Source organism: Gigantopelta aegis, chromosome 11, assembly GCF_016097555.1.
Source record: "Gigantopelta aegis isolate Gae_Host chromosome 11, Gae_host_genome, whole genome shotgun sequence".
NCBI lineage: Eukaryota > Metazoa > Mollusca > Gastropoda > Neomphalida > Peltospiridae > Gigantopelta > Gigantopelta aegis.
Genome location: NC_054709.1, coordinates 18,070,406 through 18,096,432, shown reverse-complemented (window position 1 = coordinate 18,096,432; position 26,027 = coordinate 18,070,406). Strand labels below are relative to the sequence as shown.

The 26,027-nt window shown below is 37.4% G+C and overlaps 1 protein-coding gene across 1 annotated transcript in view; it reads left to right on the top strand.

The window, feature by feature from the left end:
- The window catches only part of LOC121385065 (molybdenum cofactor sulfurase-like), a 44,315-nt gene extending 18,690 nt beyond the window's left edge, over nucleotides 1–25,625 (top strand). The window contains exons 7-21 of the mRNA XM_041515601.1: nucleotides 90–113; nucleotides 1,167–1,323; nucleotides 3,071–3,867; nucleotides 5,689–5,812; nucleotides 7,247–7,323; nucleotides 8,301–8,500; nucleotides 12,437–12,553; nucleotides 13,172–13,747; nucleotides 15,741–15,903; nucleotides 16,920–17,013; nucleotides 17,997–18,124; nucleotides 19,228–19,329; nucleotides 20,473–20,582; nucleotides 23,274–23,378; nucleotides 25,128–25,625. Of these exons, the coding sequence (XP_041371535.1) occupies nucleotides 90–113; nucleotides 1,167–1,323; nucleotides 3,071–3,867; nucleotides 5,689–5,812; nucleotides 7,247–7,323; nucleotides 8,301–8,500; nucleotides 12,437–12,553; nucleotides 13,172–13,747; nucleotides 15,741–15,903; nucleotides 16,920–17,013; nucleotides 17,997–18,124; nucleotides 19,228–19,329; nucleotides 20,473–20,582; nucleotides 23,274–23,378; nucleotides 25,128–25,247 (2,894 nt within the window). The 3' untranslated portion in view covers nucleotides 25,248–25,625. The remainder of the gene's footprint in view (nucleotides 1–89; nucleotides 114–1,166; nucleotides 1,324–3,070; nucleotides 3,868–5,688; nucleotides 5,813–7,246; nucleotides 7,324–8,300; nucleotides 8,501–12,436; nucleotides 12,554–13,171; nucleotides 13,748–15,740; nucleotides 15,904–16,919; nucleotides 17,014–17,996; nucleotides 18,125–19,227; nucleotides 19,330–20,472; nucleotides 20,583–23,273; nucleotides 23,379–25,127) is intronic.
- The last annotated feature ends 402 nt before the right edge of the window (nucleotides 25,626–26,027 follow it).

The window sequence follows — 26,027 nt, the reverse complement described above, 5'->3', positions numbered from 1 at the left end:
TACTGCGTTATATGCTGCAAGTGATAAATCTATAAATCTGTAACTGATTGTGGAGTATACATGTAGCTGTGTTTCTGTGTTTTCCCCAGGTGTAACCTATGTCGACTATGCTGGTACTGCGTTATATGCTGCAAGTGATATGCTGCAAGTGATAAATCTATAACTGATTGTGAAATATAGCTGTGTTTCAGTGTTTTCCCCAGGTGTAACCTATGTCGACTATGCTGGTACTGCGCTATATGCTGCAAGTGATACATCTATATAGTCGGGTTGTAAAGTATAGCTGTGTTTCAGTGTTTTCCCCAGGTGTAACCTATGTCGACTATGCTGGTACTGCGTTATATGCTGCAAGTGATATGCTGCAAGTGATAAATCTATAACTGATTGTGAAATATAGCTGTGTTTCAGTGTTTTCCCCAGGTGTAACCTATGTCGACTATGCTGGTACTGCGCTATATGCTGCAAGTGATAAATCTATATAGTCGGGTTGTAAAGTATAGCTGTGTTTCAGTGTTTTCCCCAGGTGTAACCTATGTCGACTATGCTGGTACTGCGCTATATGCTGCAAGTGATACATCTATATAGTCGGGTTGTAAAGTATAGCTGTGTTTCAGTGTTTTCCCCAGGTGTAACCTATGTCGACTATGCTGGTACTGCGTTATATGCTGCAAGTGATATGCTGCAAGTGATAAATCTATAACTGATTGTGAAATATAGCTGTGTTTCAGTGTTTTCCCCAGGTGTAACCTATGTCGACTATGCTGGTACTGCGCTATATGCTGCAAGTGATAAATCTATATAGTCGGGTTGTAAAGTATAGCTGTGTTTCAGTGTTTTCCCCAGGTGTAACCTATGTCGACTATGCTGGTACTGCGCTATATGCTGCAAGTGATACATCTATATAGTCGGGTTGTAAAGTATAGCTGTGTTTCAGTGTTTTCCCCAGGTGTAACCTATGTCGACTATGCTGGTACTGCGTTATATGCTGCAAGTGATAAATCTATAAATCTGTAACTGATTGTGGAGTATACATGTAGCTGTGTTTCTGTGTTTTCCCCAGGTGTAACCTATGTCGACTATGCTGGTACTGCGCTATATGCTGCAAGTGATAAGTCTATAACTGATTGTGAAGTATACATGTAGCTGTGTTTCTGTGTTTTCCCCAGGTGTAACCTATGTCGACTATGCTGGTACTGCACTGTATGCTGCAGGTCAGATCAAAGCGTTCCACGATGACCTGCTGGTCAATCTCTACGGTAACCCACATAGCCGCAATGCCAGCAGCCAACTCTCAACCGACACCATTGAACAAGTTCGATACAGGTAATACTTATTGTTTAACCTTTAGACTGCTGGATTGATTTTTGACAAAAACCACGTTGTGGGTACAAGTTTATAATTTTTACTCACATATATTCACTTAAATGTTTTTCAAATTTTTCTTATATTTTAGATCAGTTAATGTTGTATAAAATTAGGCAAAAAAATAGAAAAAGTTGCGTTTATTTATGGGCATTTGTGGCCAGCTATTATGTCCATTATTCCCGATAACAGTGGTTTTCTGACCAAAAAAACCCAAACCCCTCTAACAACGATTCATATCCCAATTATTGGTGATTTTCATTGTTAGTAAAACGATAAAATGTATTATCAAATTAGCTGTTACAATCAGCTATCGATCCCTGAAAATGACTGCAACATGCCACCATTGTTGTCAAGCGAAAATACTTGCCGAAAACCACCTTTTTAACTCAAAATTCCTAGGTATTTTCCATTTAAAAAACAAACAAAAGACAACATCTTGTTAAGAAATCGGTTTGCTGTATTATACATCTGTATCTTGTGAGTCCCATTAAATTTTACAAAATGGCGGGAAATATGAATTGGGGAATGCACTGTATACAGTATGTCGACTGGTGTGATGTCTGTAGTAGTCAGAAGGTTAATTAATAACCAGTGCTGTAATGAACATATCTTTTCAACATAACAAGCTCAAACTAACGGCATTTCACCCACTAAGAGAGACTGTCAGCAGGGTTTCTGCCAGAGGGTAAAATGTGTAAGGCACTGTACCCAAATATTTTGTAGATTTTATTTTTTTAAGTTAATCTTTTGAAACAATTATGATTTTTTAAACTCTAATCCTAAACCTAACCCATTTTCTTTCTGATGTAGACCCCCCCCCCCCCCCCCCCCCCATATCTTTATATATGTAACTATAGCACTTGTGTTACGGGTTTCTGTTTGGGGGTACCTGTGCATTCAGCACACACTTTGTAAATATTCAATTCCGTTGTGCCATACCCAAGAATTTATTTCTGGCAGAAGCACTAAGACGCGATGTAGCCCATTGGTAAAGTGATCACCTGATGCATGGTTATTCTAGGATTGATCATCGTCGGATGGCCCATTGGGCTATTTGTCATTCGGGCCAGTGCACCACGACTGGTATATATATATCATAGGGCATGGCATGTGCTATCCTGTCTGTGGGAAAGTGCATGTAAAAGATCTCTTGATACAAATCGAAAAATGTGGCGGGTTTCCTCTGTAAGACTATATGTCAAATTTACCAATTGTTTGACATCCTATAGCCAATGATTAATAATCCAATGTGCTCTAGTGGTGTTGTTAAACAAAACAAACTTTTTAACTCATTTCTCATTGTGTCCAGGGCATGACATAGCCCAGTGGTAAAGCGCTCGCTTGATGCGCAGTCGGTCTGGGATAGATCCCCATTGGTAGGCTCATTGGGTTATAATTTCTTGCTCCAGCCAATGCACCACGACTTGTACATCAAAGGCCATGGTATGTGCTATCCTGTCTTTGGGATGGTGCATATAAAAGATCCCTTGCTGCTAATTGAAAAGAGTAGCCCATGAAGTGGCGACAGTGGGTTTCCTCTCTCAATATATGTGTGGTCCTTAACCATATGTCTGATGCCATATAACCGTAAATAAAATGTGTTGAGTGCGTCGTTAAATAAAACATTTCCGTCCTTCCTTCCTTCATTGTGTCCTTCAGTTGTTTAGCTGGAGTTTTAAACTTTTTTTAAATTAAATTTTTTCAGCGTTTTGGATTTCTTCCATGCCTCCGCCGACGAGTATGACGTGATTTTCACTTCCGGCTGTACAGCTGCCTTGAAGCTGATTGCCGAGTCGTTCACATTTGAAGACTTGAACAAGGGAGGCAACTCCACAGAAAATGAGGATAAAAGATCGGAAGAGCTTGAGACTGAAATATCCTCTGAGAAAAATCCACGTTCTAATACAGAAAGCTTGCAGCATGAAAATAGAGGTGATACCGAAATATCATCTCAGCTTCTCTCTACAGAAAATGAGAATAGAAGATCGGAAGAGATTGAGACTGAATTATCTTCCGAGAAAAGAATGCATTCTAAACTAGGAAGCTTGCGACATGAAAATGGAGGTGATACCCAAATAACATCTCAACTGGAGACGAGACATCCTGGCTGTTTTTGTTTCTTGCTGGACAACCATACTTCAGTTTTTGGAATGCGGGAGTTAATGGCGGACAGAGCATCAGTTTTGACGTGTCTGAGCGAGTCGGAACTTTATGAACCTGGGACGTGGTGTTGTGAAAGAAATATCAAAACTACGAGTTCTTCCAACAATCTTTTTGCCTACCCTGCTGAGTCAAATTTTTCTGGCCAGAAGTATCCGTTAGAATGGATTGAGAAAATACAGAGTGGACAGATGGGATTCCAGTCTGGTTGCCGCGGGCGATGGTTAGTGTTGCTTGACGCAGCTTGTTTCGTTCCCACGTCTCCTCTTGATCTCAGCAAGTATAAACCCGACTTTGTGACGTTGTCGTTTTACAAGATGTTTGGATTTCCTACAGGACTTGGTAAAATTCTATACAAGTGCTTGTAGGGCTGGCTCTGGGTGAGCAGATAATTTCACGGAATTATCTATTAGACTTAAAAAATTAAGAAACAACCCGGACATGACCTATTTTCTGGGGATGATAAAGAATTAAAAAATTTTTTTAGAAGAAACACAGCTATTTTCTAACAAAATATCAATTATTACATCAATTATTTTGTCAATTTAAAATAAAAAGTTGCCAGCTGTTTTTAAAATTCGCAACTGCCAAATTATGCAAGTGCCAGAGCTAGCCCTGTGTTGTTTTTTTTAACAATATTTATTCAAATAAATCAAGTGGATTGGCAAACAAGCATGAAGCTGGCCCTGTGGATGTGTATACAAACACATATCAACACACACACACAAGTACACACCTACAGATATATATAGACTTACATGCAATATGCACACACACACACACACACACACACACACACACACACACATATAAGTACACACCTACAGATATATATAGACACATGCAATATGCACACACACACACACACACACACACACACACACACACACACACATACATAAGTACACACCTACAGATATATATAGACTTACATGCAATGCACACACACACACTACATATACTGACGAGGCTTTTTCCTCATAATTTACACATATAATATAATGGGGAAAATGTCGTGTCACAATTACCAAATGTTTGACATCTAGTAGCTGATGATTAATAAATGTGCTCTAGTAGTTTTGTCAACAAATTTTTCACTTTTAAAGAACAAAGAAAGAAAGAAGTGTTTTATTTAACGACGCACTCAACACATTTTATTTACGGTTATATGGCGTCAGACATATGGTTCAGGACCATACAGATTTTGAGAGGGAAACCCGCTGTTGCCACTACATGGGCTACTCTTCCGATTGGCAGCAAGGGATCTTTTATTTGTGCTTCCCACAGGCAGGATAGCACAAACCATGGCCTTTGTTGAACCAGTTATGGATCACTGGTCGGTGCAAGTGGTTTACACCTACCCATTGAGCCTTGCGGAGCACTCACTCAGGGTTTGGAGTCGGTATCTGGATTAAAAATCCCATGCCTCGACTGGGATCCGAACCCAGTACCTACCAGCCTGTAGACCGATGGCCTGCCACGACGCCACCGAGGCCGGTTTTTAAAGAACAATGCAGGGTTCACCTTGAAAGAATTTTGTTTTAAAGAGTTTATCACACAGGTAGAGTCTTTCTATTAAAATGATTAAACAATGGCTAATACAGGGAACATTTTGTTCTGTATTGCATTGTGTTTTGCTTCACAAATTTCACAGGTTGCTACACAATTCAAAAATGTTAAATAGTAGTTGCTATTAAATTATCAATAGACCACCAACTGTAGCTAATCAAAATTTTAAAGACAGACTTTGATTGGTCAAATATTACAGGCCTTGACCGTAACATTTTTCAGTGGTAGCCCACCAGGCTACCAGGTTATAAAATCTGGTAGCCCTCAGTAAAAATTAGTAGCCCCATAATTTTAATAAATTAATTTTTTTAAATTGTATTTAATTTATTTAAACATGTTGTTTTGGGTGGACGTTTTACATGTTTAAGCGTCTTGTTGATTGTGGAGTAACTGGATGTGCAAAATAAATCTGGTAGCCCGAGGAACAAATGGGTAGCCAAAACACCCCGGGCTACTGCTAAGGTGAAGCCCTGTATAATTCAATGTTGTAACCACTGTATAAAACGTAGCAATTGGCTAAATTAGCAATGGGCAGAGTGAGCCCTGAAATGGATAATACTACTGTAATATATTAATGTTTATTTTGTTTTTAAGGTGCTCTGATTGTGAGGAAGGAAAGTGCTGGTGTTTTACAGAAACGTTACGTCGGTGGTGGGACGGTGGTTGTTAGCGACGTCACAGAGAGGTTCCATGTCTTCCGATCAAACATTGCAGACAGGTGGGTTGTCTTAGAAACCTTTTTTTTTACTAAAGAGCTGTTGTAAATTGTCAACATTTTCACCCGCAGTTAACAGGGAACATTTTGTTTTCAAAATCTTGATTAGCTATATTTCTAGTCGATTGAAAATCTTGATTAGCAACTACTGTTTACTGTTTTAAAATTGTGTAGCAATCTCTGAAACGTGTGTAGCAAATCTCTAATTGTGACAAGTGAACATTATTTAATGAGGGACCTAATTATCATCCTCTGTGTAATTGCCCCAAAATGTTTTATGCTGCCTAATAACATTGTCACTACCTATCACGGTGGGAATGAAGAATGGGCACAATGGCTCAACCTTTTTATATAGTGAAAGAAAGAAAAAAAAACCCATTACACTTAGATAACGATCTACTCAAAGGAAAAACTTTTTGTAATTGCATGTTCATATAACATTCCAACACAGGCCCGACTGCTGTTCCTGTTATTATCATCAGTTTAATTCTGCTTCGTTACTCACTATCAACTTTAGGTTTTTCTTCCTCTTCTTCTTCTTCTTTTTCTTGTTTTCCTTCTTTTTCTTCTTCTTCTTCTTCTCTCGTTGTTACCCTTTTTTCTTTTTCTTTTTTTAAAAGTCCTAAACCATAAGGCGTGCATAAAAGGAAGTACTATTTTATTTTGATTTGTACCTGCATATATCAGAATAGAATGTAATGTGAGTGCGTACGTGCGTGCGTGTGCATGTATGCGTATGCATGTGTGTATGTTTGTATATATGTATGTATGTTTACACATGTATGAATATTAATTTTAAGATAAATTGTAAGGTGGTGTATCAGGGCTCCCCAACCATGGCACTGTCTAATGGTCTGGGGACAGTAAAAAAATAAAAAATAAAACTATCACGGTGGGGTGGGACACAGCCCAGTGGAAAAACGCTCGCTTGATGTGCGGTCGCTTTGGGATCGATCCCTGTAGGTGGGCCCATTGGGATATTTCTCATTCCAGCCAGTGCACCACGACTTATATATCAAAGGTGGTGGTATGTACTATCCTGTCTGTGGGAAAGTACATATAAAGATCCCTTGCTTCATTAGAAAAAATGTAGCGGGTTTCCTCTGATGACTCTATGTCAAAATTACCAAATGTTTAATCATCCAATAGCCGATGATTAATGAATCAATGTGCTCTAGTGGTTTCGTTAAACAACCAAAATTTATTTCTAACTATCACGGTATGTATCGTATTGCTATTGAGTCGTATTGTAGATGTAACACTTCATACAATTTTAAAAAGTAGCCCATGAAGTGGCGACAGCAGGTTTCCTCTCTCAATATCTGTGTGGTCCTTAACCATTAGACTGATGCCATATAATCGTAAATGAAATGTGTTGAGTGCGTCGTTAAATAAATAATTTCCTTCCTTTTCATACAATTTGCTCTCTGTCTTTAGGTTTGAAGATGGATCCTTGCCCTTTCTAGACATAATAGCTTTGAGACACGGGCTGGAGGCTTTTAATCGCATTGGTGGTGAGCAGACATTTTACACAATTTGCTCTACCATTATATAATCTTACAAGCTAATAGACATTTTATTTGTATAATAACCCCCCCCTCCAAAAAAAAAAAAAAACCCAACCCCACCAATGTATATACATGTATTAACTCTCTACCCTCAGATTAGAAGCTATGATCAGGGTTTTATCACCTATGTTTGTAGACTGATAATCGGCACCATTCCCCACCACTCCTCAAAGGCTATGTCATTTTTAATTTCAAATTTCGGAGTCTACAATTTTGAATCTGAACGTATAAAATTCCAAGTTTAAAAATTATTATATAAAGATATTTTTTGAAAACGATACATAACACATGACAAACAGCCTTTCCTTCTTCCAAATTATAATTTAAAATAGATATATGAATTTAAATAAAGACAAGTACATGTAATATAGTAACTACTCTTTTAAATTCTGACTTAGCTTAAACAGATGTTTTTGCACTGAAACTGAAAAATTATTTTTGTTGTAAAACAACGCTCAGATTCCGAAAGTCAAGTCAAATTTTAGAAATAAAACCATGATGATTTAAAAAAGTGTGTCGATAATTTGTTTTTAAATTCTTGATTTACAGCAAATGTTTGAAGGCCTTCATAATTACAAAGATGTTCATTGCTTTAAAGGTGTAGACACATTCGGATACGATTATAACAGAGAGAAGCTAAAGTCTGATATTTAAACAGAGAAATACCATCTAAATATAACTAGAACTTACGTTGATAACGTGTGTTTTTAGAATTATGAAAAGTGCATTTTGAGATATTACAAAACCCTGGTTGACCAGAACCACGTCAGGTGTATGAAAATTAATATTCTAAATAATAAAATATAAGGACTTGTAATTTAAATTGTCAGAAATGGCTTTAATCGTAAAAAACTTGTCGTATTGTTTAGAAACTAGGGTCTGTCACTTTAATATTGACCATGCGATATTTGTTTACATTACAGGTGACATTATAAAAGTGTCTAATCATTGCTTTTCTATCGGCCGTTACTTCCACCACAACCTGGTCCACCTTCACCATGGCAACCAGAATCCACTTGCCAAGATTTACTGTGACACCAGTTTTGAAGACCCCACCAAGCAGGGCTCGATTGTCAATTTTAATCTTCTCCGCACTAATGGAGACTACATAGGATATGCTGAGGTGAGTCGTTATGGTTACAGGGTACTTTATTAATGTCGGTTCAGTGTTTGCTTGAGATGCTTGCGTCGCAAGATCGAACCACCTCGGTGGATCCATTTAACTGATTGTGTTTTTTTCTCGTTCCAACCAGTGCACCACAACTGGTTGAAGGCCGTGGTATGTGCTTTCCTGTCTGTGTAAAAGTGCATATACAAGATCCCTTGCTGAATTAAGAAAAATGTAGCGGGTTTCCTCTGATGACTAAATGTCAGAATTACCAAATGTTTGACATCCAATAGCCGGTGATTAATTAATGAATGTGCTCTAGTGGTGTCGTTAAACAAAACAAACTTTAAACTTTGTTAACATGCCTATATCCAAAAGAGGTTCAGGCACGTCCATCCCACGTCCAGTTTCTAGCATGGCCAGTGGCTGGATATCGGACAGAAGGTATTTGAATTTTTAAGAAAAAATAGGGGGAAGGGCCAAATTTAGTGGCGGTGTCAAAAAAGGAACTGTCAAAAATTAAATAGTAACATTTGAAATTATTAGATGCAATTTTAGATTGGTTGTCTAAATCATTTCATTAATTATATAAAAAATAAATGAAAAACTATTAAGTCGAGGTGAGCCATTAATTCAGAGCCGAGTTCGGTGAACCCGAGCAGGAAAACGTCTACTAGTCTCATTTATGCACTTCACAGTAAAAGAAATGGCCATGTCGGGAACCAATCATATAGTTTGTGAATGTTAGCAAAATGTTAGCTGTCTGAACTTAGGGCTGGTTTCTAGGGTGTTTGTAATTTTTTAAACGGCAATTCGCATTGGCATTCAGCAGTGCGGGGGGGGGGGGGATGGTTACGTAGCCCAATAATAAAGCGCTTGCTTGATGCGCAATCGGTTTGAGCTTGATCCCCGTCGGTGGGCCCATTGGGCTATTTCTCATTCTAGCCAGTGCACCACGACTGGTATATCAAAGGCCGTGGTATGTGCTATCCTGTCTATGGGATAGTGCATATAAAAGATCCCTTGCTACTAATAGAAAAATGTAGTGGGTGTTATCTCTTAAGACTATAACTATAAGGGGCGGGACATAGCTCAGTGGTAAAGCGTTCGCTTGATGCGCGGTCGGTCTAGGATCGATCCCTGTCAGTGGACCCATTGGGCTATTTCTCTATCGTTCCAGCCAGTGCTCCACAACTGGTGTAACATAGGCTGTGGTATGTGCTGTCTTGTCTTTGGGATGGTGCATATAAATTCAAAAGTTACTAATTTGAAGAAAATGTATCAGCCAACTACTACAATTCTGTAGCCACTTTAGCCATGAAAATGAGCAATTTGGCAATGGACAGTGTGAGCCCTGTCTGGTATGTGCTGTCCTTTCTGGGGAAATGCATATAAATGACCCAAGCTACTAAAGACAAATTGTAGCGGGCTTCTTCTTAAGATTGTGGAGGGGTTTAGCTCAGTTGGTTGAGTGCTCGCCTGAGGTGCTTGTGTTACAAGATTGAATCGCCTCGGTGGATCCATTCAGTGCACCACAACTGGTCAAAGACTGTTATATGTGCTTTCCTGTTTGTGGGAAAGTGCATATAAAAGATCCCTTGCTATTGATGGAAAAATGTAGCGGGTTTCCTCTCTAAGACTGTCAGAATTATTAAATGTTTGACATCCAATAGTCGATGATTAATAAATCAATGTGCTCCAGTGGTGTCGTTAAACAAAAGAAACTTTAAACTTTGGTATGTCTTTTCTGGGAAAGTGCATATAAAAAGACCTTAGCTATTGCACGCAAAATGTTGCAGGTTTTCTCTGAAGACTCATGATTAACAAACATTTGACATCCAATAGCGGATGATTAATTATGTGCTCTAGTGGTGTTGTTAAACAAATCAAAACTTTTCTTTTTCTTCATATGATTGACATAACCAGACAAAACTCACCAGCACCTACTTACGATTATCCAAGATTTAAAATCCTTTAATGGATGATAATTTAAGATATTTCCCCAGGCTGCATACTGCCTAGGAAAAGCAAGGCAAAACAGATTTACCGAAGATTCAATCACAAAGGTAATACATGGTTGATAGAAAATTAAGAACATTTTCCAAACATACTCGTGTTAAATGAGCAGTGTAATTTACTTTGGTGTCAATTTAGTTTTCCATCAATTTTAGTAATGTTGATTTTGCATCTATCCGATTGGATTAGATTTATGCCAGTAGCTATTAAGCAGAAATATCCATTTTCTATTACTCACGGAGATAAGGATAAATGCTAATTGAAGTGTTTATTCATGTGATATGCAGGTAATAATAAGCGTGATAATAATAACTTATACTTTTGTTCAGAACATAACTGGTACTAAGAATATTTTTATATGAACTCACAAAGAAAATAAAGAAAATAATAAATAAAGAAAGAAAGAAAGAAAGAAAAAAAGAAGAAAAAAAAAGAAGTTATGGATAGACTTATGATTAGTAATTATGACTTCTTCTGTTTTAATGAAATAATAAAGGAAAAATAGAGCTGTGATAAAGGTGTAGGTGAGGTGGATTTCATTGGGCTTTCTTTAGGGAGGACGAGGCATATTTTATTAAATTGTAAATACCCATACAGGTGGATAATTACACATCACTGGAAATCTGCGTAATTATATAACTGTAATTCTAATTGTTAAAATTAGCAAACAGATTCCAATTAAGTTCATTTTATTGTATAAATCTTTTAATTTTGCATTGTTAACAGGCAGCTCCAGAGAATTAGCCTAAGTTGTTTTACTGCTTTTGGTCTTAAACTATTCCAATGTAGACGTTAGTAGACCATTTTTTCGCAGCCATTACACCATCTGATACAATATATGTACATGTTAGTCACTAGTTCCACATCTCCTATGAAGTTACTCACGACGCTCAAGACGGCTGTTGGTTATGCCCCTCAAAATGCTAAATAGCCTGAATATAATCATTTGACAAGGGATGTCACTCACCACGTGCATGCGCAGTTAGAATTTGAAACAGGTCTATTTAAGAAACAATAAAATTTATTTGGCCTGGTAGAAGATATGTATTATTTTAACAGTACTCTTTATTTTTAATTATTTTACAAGCATGTAACAAAACAATGTAAGCCTCTTTACAAACTGTTTTGGTTTCCCTTGGTAGGAGTGCGAGACATAGCCCAGCGGTTGGTTTGGGATCGATTGCTGTCAGTATGCCCGGTGGGCTATTTCATGCTCCAGCCAGTGCACCACGACTGGTACATCAAAGGCCGTGGTATGTGCTATCCTGTCTGTGGGATGGTGCATATAAAAGATCCCTTGCTGCTAATCAAAAAGAATAGCCCATGAAGTGGTGACAGTGGATTTCCTCCCTCAATATCTGTGTGGTCCTTAACCATATGTCCGACGCCATATAACCATAAATAAAATGTGTTGAGTGCTCCACGACTGGTGTATCAAAGACTGGTGTGTGCTGCCTTGTTTTACGACACCACTAGAGCACATTGATTAATGAATCATCGACTATTGGATGTCAAACGTGGTAATTTTGACACGTAGTCATCAGAGGAAACCTGCTACATTTTTCCTAATGCAGCAAGTGATCTTTTAAATGCACTTTCCCACAGACAGGAAAGCACATACCACAGTCTTTAACCAGTTGTCGCGCACTAGTTGGAACGATAAAAAAACCCAATCAGTTGAATGGATCCACCGACGTGGTTCGATCCTGCAATGCAAGCACCTCAAGCGAGAACTCGACTGACTGAGCTAAATCCTGCCCCTGTCTTATGGAAAAGTGCATATAAAAGATCCCTTGCTGCTAATGAGGAAAATGTAGCGGGTTTCCTCTGAAGACTACTAGTCAGATTCACGAAATGTAGCCAGTGATAAACAAAAATCTGTGTGCTCTTGTAGTGGTCTTACATAAGACTCGATTTTTTTTTCTTTTCTTTCAGGTTAATAAGCTAGCAGAGTTACAAAATATTCATTTCCGGACAGGCTGTTTTTGTAACATAGGATCGTGTAGAAAGTTCTTACACTTGACCACACAGCAGATACAAGAACACCATGCAGTAAGTAAACAGGTTTTCTTAATATGGTGACTCAGTCTGAATAGGGTTAGTGTCATTGTTATCCTATCTTGATTTGTTAAAAACATTCTGTGCAGTCTGTACACTAAAATAGAAGAAAATTGTGATAAAAGTTTGTCTGTATCTGATTTATCGTCTACTGAAAACTGCTAAACAAGAGAAAAAAAAAAGAAAGAAGAATTATAAAGGTAATATTAGAATTTTCTCCAACTAAATGAGTAATTTTATGTTGACTCAGTCTGTATACGATATTTGACTCATTGAGAGAATGTTCAGCTTAAAAATCACTATTATGACAGTGACCACAGGGCTCGAATTTAAGAATTTGTTGTCTACGACAATATTTTAAAAACATTGCCATGAGTGAGACGGCCTACCGATGGCAATTTTGAGCCTTACGAATTTATTTTTATCAAAATTACTTTTGCAGCAAATCAACATGACTGAAAGGTTATTTTGCTGTATATAGACATATTTCAACAGCACAAATGTTAGATACTAGCAGATAATATACACGAGGTATATACAGTTTGCCATCATTGAAGAGCTTTACCAATGGTGGAAATTTTTAACCAGGCAGCTTGTTTTCTCTCATTGTAGGCAGGTCACGACTGTGGTGATAATGTGGATCTAGTCAATGGACTGCCCACCGGGTCTATTCGGATTTCGTTTGGATATAGCTCTACTCTTCGTGATGCCCAGAAGTGCCTTCAGTTTATTGTCGACTACTTTGTGGATGGGTGTGAAGAAAAACCTAACTTCCTTGTGGATTACTTGAAGACAGGCCACAGTTGTCAGCCAGTAAACAATAGCCAATCAGTTGATGAGAAAAGGATTCAAGAACTGAAACATTCATTACCATTGGCTGACATTGTCCAATCAAACGACAAGAGAGATCAGCAGATGAAACATTCATTACCATTGGCTGACATTGTCCAATCAAACAACAAGAGAGATCAGCAGATGAAACATTCATTACCATTGGCTGACATTGTCCAATCAAATGACAAAAGAGATCAGCAGTTGAACGATTCATTACCATTGGCTGACAGCAACCAAATGGGAGATGTTGAATCTAATGCTGTGCCACAATATGTGAATACTCAATGTTGTGATGAAGAACGTTTCCTGACTGATATTTGTGTGTTTCCTGTCAAATCATGTGCTCCTTTCCAGGTAGGCCAGTCTTTTCAAATTGCACTGGTAATAACCAGGGCTGGACGTGGCCCAGATGCATGGTCGGTCTGGGATCGATCCCAGTCTGGGCCCATTGGGCTATTTCTTGTTCTAGCCAGTGCACCACGATTGGTATATCAAAGGCCATGGTATGTGGTATCCTGTCTGTGGGATGGTGCACATAAAACTTCCATTGCTACTAATGGGAAAATGTTTCTTCTCTAGGATTATATGTCATAATTACCAAAGTTTGACATCCAATAGCCGATGATTAATAAATCAATGTGCTGTAGTGGTGTCGTTAAACAAAATGAATTTTGACTTTTAACTTTAATTTTTTAAGTTTCCCCAATGGGAGATGGATCAAAGGGATGAAGTTTGAAGGAATGTTTTAATCTAACATTTTTTTTTTTTTTCCCTGATAGTAAACTTAAGTATTTTCAGACGTTTTAATTCAACTAGCTTAATCTTAAGGTGTTTTGCAATGGGAGGTGGATCAAGGGGTCATGATCAAACAGTTTAGTCAAACATTCTTAATTTGTTAGGTTTCCCGACAGGAAATTGGATAAAGGGGACTTAAGTATGATGGACGTTTTAATCTAACATGGTATGTTTTAGATTTCGCAATGTGAGATTGGATCAAGGGGACTTAAGTATGATCATACATTTTAATTTAACTGAATGTTTTAGGTTTCTAGATGGGAGAGTGGATCAAGGGAACTTAAGTATGATCATACATTTTAATTTAACTGAATGTTTTAGGTTTTGCGATAGGAGAATGGATCAAGGGGACTTAAGTATGATCATACATTTTAATTTAACTGAATGTTTTAGGTTTCTAGATGGGAGAGTGGATCAAGGGGACTTAAGTATGATCAAACGTTTTAATTTAACTGAATGTTTTAGGTTTTGCGATAGGAGAGTGGATCAAGGGGACTTAAGTATGATCATACATTTTAATTTAACTGACTGTTTTAGGTTTTGTGATGGGAGATTGGATCAAGGGGACTTAAGTATGATCGGATCTTTTAATAACTTAATGTTTTAGGTTTTTTAGGTTTCGCGATGGGAGATTGGATCATGCGGACTTAAGTATGATTAGACATTTTAATTTAACTGAATGTTTTAGGTTTCTAGACGGGAGATTGGATCAAGGGGACTTAAGTATGATTAGAAATTTTAATTTAACTGAATGTTTTAGGTTTCGGGATGGGAGATTGGATCAAGGGGACTTAAGTATGATTAGACATTTTAATTTAACTGAATGTTTTAGTTTTCTCAATGGGAGATTGGATCAAGGGGACTTAAGTATGATCAGACATTTTAATTTATCTGAATGTTTTAGGTTTCTAGATGGGAGATTGGATCAAGGGGACTTAAGTATGATCACATATTTTAATTTATCTGAATGTTTTAGGTTTCTAGATGGGAGATTGGATCAAGGGGACTTAAGTATGATCAGATATTTTAATTTATCTGAATGTTTTAGGTTTCTAGATGGGAGATTGGATCAAGGGGACTTAAGTATGATCAGATATTTTAATTTATCTGAATGTTTTAGGTTTCTAGATGGGAGATTGGATCAAGGGGACTTAAGTATGATCAGATATTTTAATTTATCTGAATGTTTTAGGTTTCTAGATGGGAGATTGGATCAAGGGGACTTAAGTATGATCAGATATTTTAATTTGTCTGAATGTTTTAGGTTTCTAGATGGGAGATTGGATCAAGGGGACTTAAGTATGATCAGATATTTTAATTTAACTGACTGTTTTAGGTTTCTAGATGGGAGATTGGATCAAGGGGACTTAAGTATGATCAGATATTTTAATTTAACTGACTGTTTTAGGTTTCTAGATGGGAGATTGGATCAAGGGGACTTAAGTATGATCAGATATTTTAATTTATCTGAATGTTTTAGGTTTCTAGATGGGAGAGTGGATCAAGGGGACTTAAGTATGATCAGATATTTTAATTTATCTGAATGATTTAGGTTTCTAGATGGGAGATTGGATCAAGGGGACTTAAGTATGATCGGATGTGGATGATTACTCAGGAAAGTGGTGTCAGCCTTGGCCAGAAGCGAGAACCGAAACTCTGCTTCGTTCAGCCGCACATCGACCTGGCGAACAACCTGCTTGTGCTCAAGTTCCCAGGTACTGGCTCATTTCACTGTCATGTCAGGGCTGTGTCTAGCAGCTATTCCCTAATGCAGCAAGGGATCTTTTATATGCACTTTCCCACAGACAGGAAAGTGCATATTATGGTCTTTGACCAGTTATGGTGCAGTGGTTGGAACGAGAAAAAACGTTTTTCACTTTTTCTCTTGCCTGTATGAAGTAAAAAACCAAGATATAGGTATTTTTCCAATAGTGGTAGCCCAAACCCTGTGATTAAGAAAATGTCCACAGTAAAAAACATTCTGAGGGGAAATAAGAATCAAATATATATATATTTAATTTTTTTCTCCTTAGCATGTTTTTTGATGTGGACATTTTCTTAATTGCAGGGTTTAGGCCAATACCATTGGAAAAATACCTACATCTTGTTTTTTTTACTTCATAAAGGTGAGAGAAAAAGGGAAAAAAGTTTTTTCTCATTCCAATCACTGCACCACAACTGATCAAAGGCCGTAGTATGTGCTTTCCTCTGTAGGAAAGTGCATATAAAAGATCCGTTGCTGCATTAGGAAAAACGTAGCAGATTTCCTCTGATGACTATGAGTCAGAATTACCAATGTTTGACATCCAATAATTAATCAGTGTGCTCTAGTGGTGTCGTTAAAACAATTTCTTTCTTTCCATATCAGTGTTTCTGCGAGAAAGAAATTTTTGGGTATTGTACTATGAAATTCAATGCAACCACAGTCAACAGGTGGTATGGAGGGCCTCCCCCAGAAAGAAAATGGGTTACATTTAGGGTTAGAGTTAAGAGTAATTAATTTTGTCAAAAAATTAACTTTAAAAAATAAAATCTGCCAAAAAAATTGGGTATGCCGCCGTACCCATTTTACCCTCTGGCAAAAACCCTGCATATGTGTGTTGCAGGTTTGTGCCTTTAAGATAATATAAAATACAATATATCTCCAACCAGTTTCCAAAATCATAGAGAACTTTTTAAAAATGAGTGTTTAGAAGTTGACAATCATCTCTCAAATAGAAATTCATTGCAGCAATGGCTGATCATGAAATATCTCTCAACATGGTGGAATCGGAACATGAAAGTGGCGAGAGAAAGTTGTGTACAAACAAAATCTGCAGAGACAGGTAAAAGGGCCATAGTGTTGTTTATATGCTTTAAAATAGACTACTGTACATAGATTTTTAAAACAAAAATAAAAGATATACTTGACCAAAAATATTGACCAATTTCATTTGTATATTAGCTGTGGCCCAGTGGTAAAGCACTTGCCTGATGCACGGTCGTTTGGAATCGATCCCTGTTGGTGGGAGGGGGGAGGAGCTCAGTCGGTTAAGTTCTAGCCTAAGGTGCTTTACAGCACAGGATCGAACCACTTCAGTGGATCCATTCAACTGATTGGGTTTATCTCATTCCAACCAGTGCACCACAACTGGTCAAAAGCCGTGATATGTGCTGTACTATCAATGGGATGATACATATAAAACATCCCTTGCTACTAACGGAAAAAAATGTAGCAGGTTACCTTTCTAAGACTATATGTCTGAATTGCCAAATCTTTAGCATCCAATAAATCAATGTGCTCTAGTGGTGTTGTTGAACAAAACAAACTGTTAACACTGTTTGTGGGCCCATTAGGCTATTTCTTGTTCCAGCCATTACGACACACGACCATGGTATGTGTTATCCTCTCAGTGGGATGATGCATATAAAAGATCCTTTGCTACTAATGGAAAAATGTAGCAGGTTTTTTCTCTAAGACTATATGTCAAAATTATCAAATGTTTGACATCCAATAGCTGATGATTAACAAATCAATACGCTCTAGTGGTGTCATTAAACAAAACAAACTTTTAAATTTTTTCAGACCTTTGAGAATTGAAAATCTGTGTGACACATTTATCGAGTTTGCAGAAATAAATCCAGGTAACCCATTTTTTTGTTCACGTAACCAGTTATATCCAAGTAAATGGTGGTCCAAATTTCGTGAAAAAAAAAATAGGTTATGCAAAATTAGATTTGCATGAGCAACAGCAAACGAAACGATATTTCTCGCAATTTTCAGAGGACTGTTTTTGTAATTAGTTTCTATTTCTGTGAATGTTTTCAGAGTGAATACAGTTGATTGCGGAGACTCGGTAGCAGCCTGGATATCTGAGGCTTTACAGAGACCAGGATGTCGTCTGCTCCGACAGAAAGAGAATGACGGCAGAAAGAGCAAGGACAAGGCAGATTCTGGTACATGTTTGTAGTCGGTCGTAATGTTACTAAAAATTAGAAATGGCTGTTAATGCTTTTAAGGGGAGATATATTTTTAAGACACCTCCTGTGGGGAAATTAATTTGACAAAAATCACTAAAAATAAAATGAATGAAAATTCAACATTAATTCATAAAATAACAAAAAGAATAACTGTAAAGTAGTAAAAATATAAATTTATTTATGTGTAGAATTTAAAAGCATTTATGTACAGTTTATAAAAGTTGCTTTGTAAATAAAAATAGCCAACAAATCTTTTGCAAATGTTTACGTCATTGCCAAGTAACGTTAATTCAGTGTCGTAAGGTAAACAAATTATCGTAGTAAGTAAGAGTTACCTTTCTTGTTAATCGAATTATATTTCCTGTTTAAGTAATGACTAATAAAAATGCACTTGCACACAATGCATAATCAAAAAACATGTTTGATTTGCAGCACTGCTAAAATAACACAGATGTCGCATTCCCCATAAAGTGGAAGTTTAAGAAAATAAGAGAATCACAATATCATTGTTTCATTTTAAATACTATAAATAATGAAAAGCATGATACAATTGTGTTGGGACAGGTACACACTGAAATACATATTTTTGTTAATTCATCTGGCAAATGCCACTTTTAAAAATCATACTGCAAACGAAAAACTGTGACTTGTTTTCCCGGAAATTACTTTAGTATTAGCTCACATAAATTACACAATAGCAGTTAATATTTATTTTGACGGTCAAAACAACTTTAACTGTAACTGTTCTATTGTGGGGTGGGATGTAGCCCAGTGGTAAAGCGCTTGCTTGATGCGCGGTCGGTCTGGGATCGATCCTCGTCAGTGGGCCCATTGGGCTATTTCTCGCTCCATCCAGTGCACCACGACTGGTACATCAAAGGTCATGGTATGTGCTATCCTGTCTGTGGGATGGTGCATACAAAAAATCTCTTGCTGCTAATTGAAAAGAGTAGCTCATGAAGTGGCGACAGTGGGTTTCCTCTCTCAGTATATGTGTGGTCCATAACAATATGTCTTGACGCCATATAACCGTAAATAAAATGCGTCACTAAATAAAACATTTCCTGTTCTGTTGTCAGCTCTGTCCCTGGCAAATGTTTGTCAGTTCCTGCTGGTCTCAAGAGCAAGTGTCCGAGCCTTGAAAGAGAAGCTAGAGTTATCCCAAGCTGATGATATACCAGGTTAGTGTGGCAGCAGGGCTTAGAATTCACCGGAGGCAGGAAACAGATGCCACTAACTGTACTTCCTGATAATCACTCTCACAACAGATTTTGCTTTCCACCTTATTTTTGACAGTATTTAGTTATTAGGGGATTATAGGTTTCCTCCACTTTTTTCACAATTCCTGCAGGTATTAAACTGAAATCTTCAGGGATGTGAGAGCTATGCAGAAACGCGTAAATGAGCTTTTCATTTCGTCTAAAAAAACCAAAAACATGATGTTCAGTACTGTTGATCACACAAGGTTCATATACATGTTTTCAAGTTTATGATGTGTCCTTTATATTATAAACCGGCCTCGGTGGCGTCATGGTTAGGCCATCGGTCTTATAGGCTGGTAGGTACTGGGTTCCGATCCCAGTCGAGGCATGGGATTTTTAATCTAGATACAGACTCCAAACCCTGAGTGAGTGCTCCGCAAGGCTCAATGGGTAGGTGTAAACCACTTGCACCGACCAGTGATTCATAACTGGTTCAACAAAGGCCATGGTTTGTGCTATCCTGCCTGTGGGAAGCTCAAATAAAAGATCCCTTGCTGCCTGTCGTAAAAGAGTAGTCTATGTGGTGACATTGGGTTTCCTCTAAAAAAAAAAACTGTCAGAATGACCATATGTTTGACGTCCAATAGCCGATGATAAGATAAAAAATCAATGTGCTCTAGTGGCGTTGTTAAATAAAACAAACTTTACTTTTTTAAAATTTATATTATAAGTTATAACCAATTTAGATTTGTTAGCATTGAATGCAATTTTTGGCAGTTCCAGGGGTTGCAAACAACAGTTTTCCTTCAGGGACCCTTGAGTGGCCCCTGGACCCTGGCCGCAGTAAGTTTTTTTGTTTCAGTCCCTCTCACATCCCCGAATCTTGTGTATTGCTTTTTCATGTACGTGTAGTTACAGAACAAATTTGACTTTCATGGATGTTTTGTCCATTTTTCATAGAGTTATGGCCCTTGAAGTTAGGAGATGCAAAAAATTGGGGTCACGGTATGCGACATCTATTGCTTTAGACAGAAAGTTCCCAAATGTATTAAAGAGAATTAACTGACAAATTGGCTTCACAGAGATTGTTGACTTCACAGATAACAATTTATTTTTCTTCAGATGAAGATAACCTTGTATTACGTTTCCGTGGTAACCTGATCACTGATGGTGGCAAACCTTTTGAAGAGGAATCCTGGGATGCGGTTGGATTTGGTGCTACGAAGCTGCTTGTATGTTCAGTTAAATAGGGTGTGAATGGGATTTGACATTGTTAGTGATGTGGAAAATTGTGCTTTCAATTCTGCAACCAAATGCCGATTAGTCTTAATAAAAGAAAGTAAAGACTTGAAATCAAGATAATTCCTGAATTTGCATTGTTGGTGAATTTATTATAAAATATTGTAACTATTCTGACATCCAAAAGAAACTTTACATACATAATTTTTTTATAATTTTATAAATATTGAATTGAAAAGAACCAGTTTAGAAAACACCTTACAAACACTCTAGGTAGTACTAAATCAAATAACTTCCGGCTGGGTCAAAGTTCGAGGTGCACCCAACTTTTGATAGAGAAGTAACACCTGTGATTGGTGATAAATTTTAGTGTGTTGGTTGTAAAAAAAAAAGAAGCTTCACCTGGGCAAACCGGCCTTGGTGGCGTCGTGGTTAAGCCATCAGTCTACAGACTGGTAGGTACTGGGTTCGGATCCCAGTCGAGGCATGGGATTTTTAATCCAGATACCGACTCCAAACCCTGAGTGAGTGCTCCGCAAGGCTCAATGGGTAGGCGTAAACCACTTGCACTGACCAGTGATCCATAACTGGTTCAACAAAGGCCATGGTTTGTGCTATGCTGCCTGTGGGAAGCGCAAATAAAAGATCCCTTGCTGCTAATTGGAAAGAGTAGCCCATGTAGTGGCGACAGCGGGTTTCCTCTCAAAATCTGTGTGGTCCTTAACTATATGTCTGGCGCCATATAACCGTAAATAAAATGTGTTGAGTGCGTCGTTAAATAAAACATTTCTTTCTTTCTGGGCAAAAAATGTATGCAATTTTATTTCATCTAGTACCGCTGTGTCAAGTAGCCTTGTGCTTGAACATGTGGGGTACCTGTAAAAAAAAGTATTAAAATTTTGTGGGGAACTAGGTTAGTCCTAGATGCTACCCGTTATCTCTGAAATGAGCAGCTTCACCCTAATTTTTTTCTGTGGCGTTTATGTTGATTGATACACTGAAGGTAGGAGTTTTAGCCACATATGTTACTATTGTCGTCTATGGGATTTGATTTGATAGTATACATCCTGTACATGTTTCACTAGCTGTTTGTTGGTTTTCTATAATACAATTTCAAGCCTTGTAAAGTTTCTGTTAGACGTTAGATTCTGCATTGATCATGGATAAGTATTCTGGATTTATCATCCATTTAAGGCTTTTGTAGGAGATATTGCTTACACTATAATTTGTGATATCTCCTGCGATATTCTCCTAGGAGTTATCGCTTCTACAATCTTGATTGGTCAAATGTTAATCACAAGACAATATTTTGTTAATTCAGTCTGTTTCAGCACTAAACCCACTGTAATTCTGCTAGTTAACGAGTCTACTGCTGCCAAATATAGTGACATTCAACCCACATTAATGACATTGTTTACAATTGTCGCAGATGAAAAGAATGATAATGGATGATAAAAAGAATAACCTCCCTCTTGTCTTGTGATATCATAATTTACCAGCACTCGTTGCTATTTTTCGGCATCCTGTTATAATTTACAACACCCAGCTACGATATTTCAAAATGCACAATTTTTTCACACTAAAAAACATCGATGAGTGTGCACACTGGACATCAAAGGAAACAAGCCATGAGCTTCCGGAAGTTAACGTAACGTAATTTAACACTATTTTTTAACAGCCTATGTTGTGTCCCATACCAGTATCTATTGTTATGTTTGATACACACAATAACAGTTATATTATGTTTTAGCAATGAAAACATTTTATTTTTATCGTTCGGCAATCTCTGACTGAAAAAACTACTTAATTGTCACTAAATTTGTCACGTCATCAGAACGGTCATTCTGTCTTTTCTGTCTATTAACCCATGTCAGATATTTTAACCTCAATTGCACATTTAATTGGTCATAATTGGTCGCAACTTTATCTCAGAAACACCAGGTTCCGTTAAATGTTAGCTTATGCTAGTGGTCCATGAATCCATTTATAATAAATTATTGTTTATTGAAGTTTATTGACATAAATTGAAGAAATTTGACTTCATGCACATTACAGAAAAATACCTTTTCTGTCAAGTTTATTTGCTGCAAAAGTCGGCTTTAAAAAATTGCCATCGGCATACTCAAAATTGCCGTCGGTGGGCCCTTTCACGTTCATGTACATTACAGAAAAATACCTTTTTTGTCAAGTTTATTTGCTGCAAAAGTCAGCTTTAAAAAATTGCCATCGGCATACTCAAAATTGCCGTTGGTGGGCCCTTTCACTGACGGCAATTTGTTTTTTTAATTGTGGGTGAATAAATTCTTACGTTCAAGCCCTGATATGTCAAAATTACCAAGTGTTTCACATCCAGTAGCTGATGATTAATAAATCAGTGTGCTCTAGTGGTGTCGTTAAACAAAAAACAAAGTTCATGACACTTTCATATCCCACCATACCGTTTGTTGATTTTCAATAATACAATTTCAAGACTTGTAAAGTTTCTTTTTGGTGTCAGTATATGATTTATTATATAAAATCACTTGTCTACTGTAGATATGTACATTCTGTCTAAATGTCTGGAATGTAATTCAGTTAAATAATTTTGTAATCAAAGTACATATTTTGTACAGTAAAACTGAACAGTGTTAACGTACCCTGTACATTTTTGTTTGAAGTACTAAATATTTCTTTTAATATTTTAGTGTCAAGGTCAGTGTAACCGATGTCAGATGGTTTGTTTTGACCCAGTATCAGGGGAGAGAACTAAGGAACCCTTGAGAACTCTTGCGTCATGGAGAGGAGGAAAGGTAGGACATTGATATCTCGGGGTAGGGGGGGAGGGGGTGTGGTTCTATCTCTTCCTGTGGGTAAAGTAATATTTAGATGTTTACTCGGTGGTATTTAACTTGCTGACTACTGGATTAATTTTTGACAAAAACCACATTGAGGGGGTACAAATTAATGACTTTTGCCCAAATATTTTTACTTTATTTTTTATAAATACATAAAATAGTATTCATATGTGGATCAGTATTATTTTTATGAGTTTGTCTAATTTTTATATTTTAGATCAGTTAATGTTGATTAAAATTAGGCAAAATTTTTATAAAATTTGCATTTACTTTCGCACATTTGTGGCCAGATGTCTAGTATTTATGGTCATTATTTCCCATAACTATGCTTTCATGACCAGAATTCTTCATTATATTTCGTGATTTTTGTTGAATTTATTATCAAGTTAGTTATCACAAGCAGCTATTAATTCCTGAAAATAACCGTGATGTTCAAACATTGTTGTCAAGTGAAAATACTTGTGCAAAACATGTCTTGTGGACATTGCCCTCTGTCACCCTAGGCATTGGGGCAGGACGTAGCCAAGTGGTAAAGCGCTTGCTTGATGCACGGTCAGTCTGGGATCAATCCCCATCAGTGGGCCCATTGGACTATTTCTCGCTTCTTCCAGTGCACCATGACTGGAACACCAAAGGCCGTGGTCTGTGCTATCCTGTCTGTAGGATCGTGCATATAAAAGATCCCTTGCTGCTAATCGAAAAGAGTAGCCCATGAAGTGGCGACAGCGGGTTTCCTCTCTCAATAACTATGTGGTCCTTAACCATATGTCTGATGTCATATAACCGTAAATAAAATGTGTTGAGTGCGTCGTTAAATAAAACATTTCCTTCCTTCCTTCCCTAGCCGTTGTTGATGCATTTTCTCGAAGTTACCAATAAAGAAAAATGTTTTGTTTGTGCTCCGTATCAGTGCAAATGCGTTTAGTAAAAAAAATAGAAATATGTATAAGCATTAAAAGGGAGGGCTGTGAGTAATATAAGTTTCATTTCAACTTACTTTTCATACTTATAGCCAATTGACGTTCAAGCACGCTGTCCTGGGCACACACACCTCAGCTATCTGGGCTGCCTGTCCAGGACAGTGGGTTAGTTTTTAGTGGTTAGTGAGAGAGAAGAGGATGTAGTCATTAAAACTCGCTCTGAGTGGTAGCCGGTACTGGGCTTTGAACTCTATACCTACCAGCCTTATGTCCGATGGCTTAAACACAACACCAGTAATATAAGTAATGAGTTAGCACATATTATTGTAAAATGACAGGACACAGACATCCAGTTAAAAGTATGTTTTGTTTAAAGACACAACTAGAGCACATTGATTGATTTATCATTGGCTATTGGATTTCAAACATTTGTTATTCTGATACATAGTCTTAGAGAGGAAACCTGCAACATTTTTCCATTTGTAGCAAGGGATCCTTTATATACACCATCCCACAGACAGGATAGTACATACATGTACCTTTGATATACTGGTGCACTGGCTGGAAAGAGAAATAACCCAGTGGGATCGATCTTAGACTGCCCATGCATCATGTGAGTGCTTTACCACTGGGCTACGTCCCACCCCTACAGACATCTAATGTACAATGAACGTCCAATAGTTGATCAATCCCGTGCCCATTGAAAAGCTTCAATTACCTCCCTTTTTGTGACAAGTGTATAGTATGATAAAATGTTTAAAATGTGATTGCTTAATTTTTACAGGTGCCATTTGGGGTGTATTTGTGTATGGATTCTTCAGACCAGTTGGAGCAATGCTTTTTACAAGTTGGGGACAAGGTCGAAGCCAATGAAATCGAAGAATGCATAGCTTTCAGCCAATAAGAATACTGCAGACAAGTGTATATATATCATTGTTAAGTTATAGAATGTATAACACACAACAAGTATATTTTATCCATGTTTACAGAATAATTGTTATATATATATGCAGTTTATTATGGTGCTATTGGAATTTCGTATTGTTTTGAGTTATTTTCTAATATAAGTATTACCTTTCTAATTAAATGGGCATTTCATATACATTTGGCCTCGTGCTTATAAACCTTAAAGTCTACACTTTTATGTCTTATAAGCACGGCCCCTGGGCTATGTCCCAGTTTTATGTTTTATAATTCACAAAGATTGGGATTTAGCTCAGTCAGTTGAGTGCTCGCTTGAGGTGCTTGCATCGCAGGATCGAACCACCTCGGTGGACCCATTCAACTAATTGGGTTTGTCTTGTTCCAACCAGTGTACCACAACTGGTCAAAGGCCGTTGTATGTGCTTTCATTCTCTGTGAGAAAGTGCATATAAAAGATCCTTTGCTATTAATGGAAAAATGTAGCGGGTTTCCTCTCCAAGACTATATGTCAAAATTAGCAAATGTTTCACATCCAGTAATCAATGATTAATAAATCAATGTGCTCTAGTGGTGTCGTTATACAAAAACAAAACTTCATAGCATCATCCTTGCAAGTCTTTTTGCATTGCACTGTGAGATTAGGGTGGGACGTAGCCCAGGGGTAAAGCACTCACCCGATGTGTGTTTGGTTTAGGATAGATCTCGGTCAGTGGGCCCATTAAGCTATTCAGATGATCATCGATGGACAGGACAGAACTCT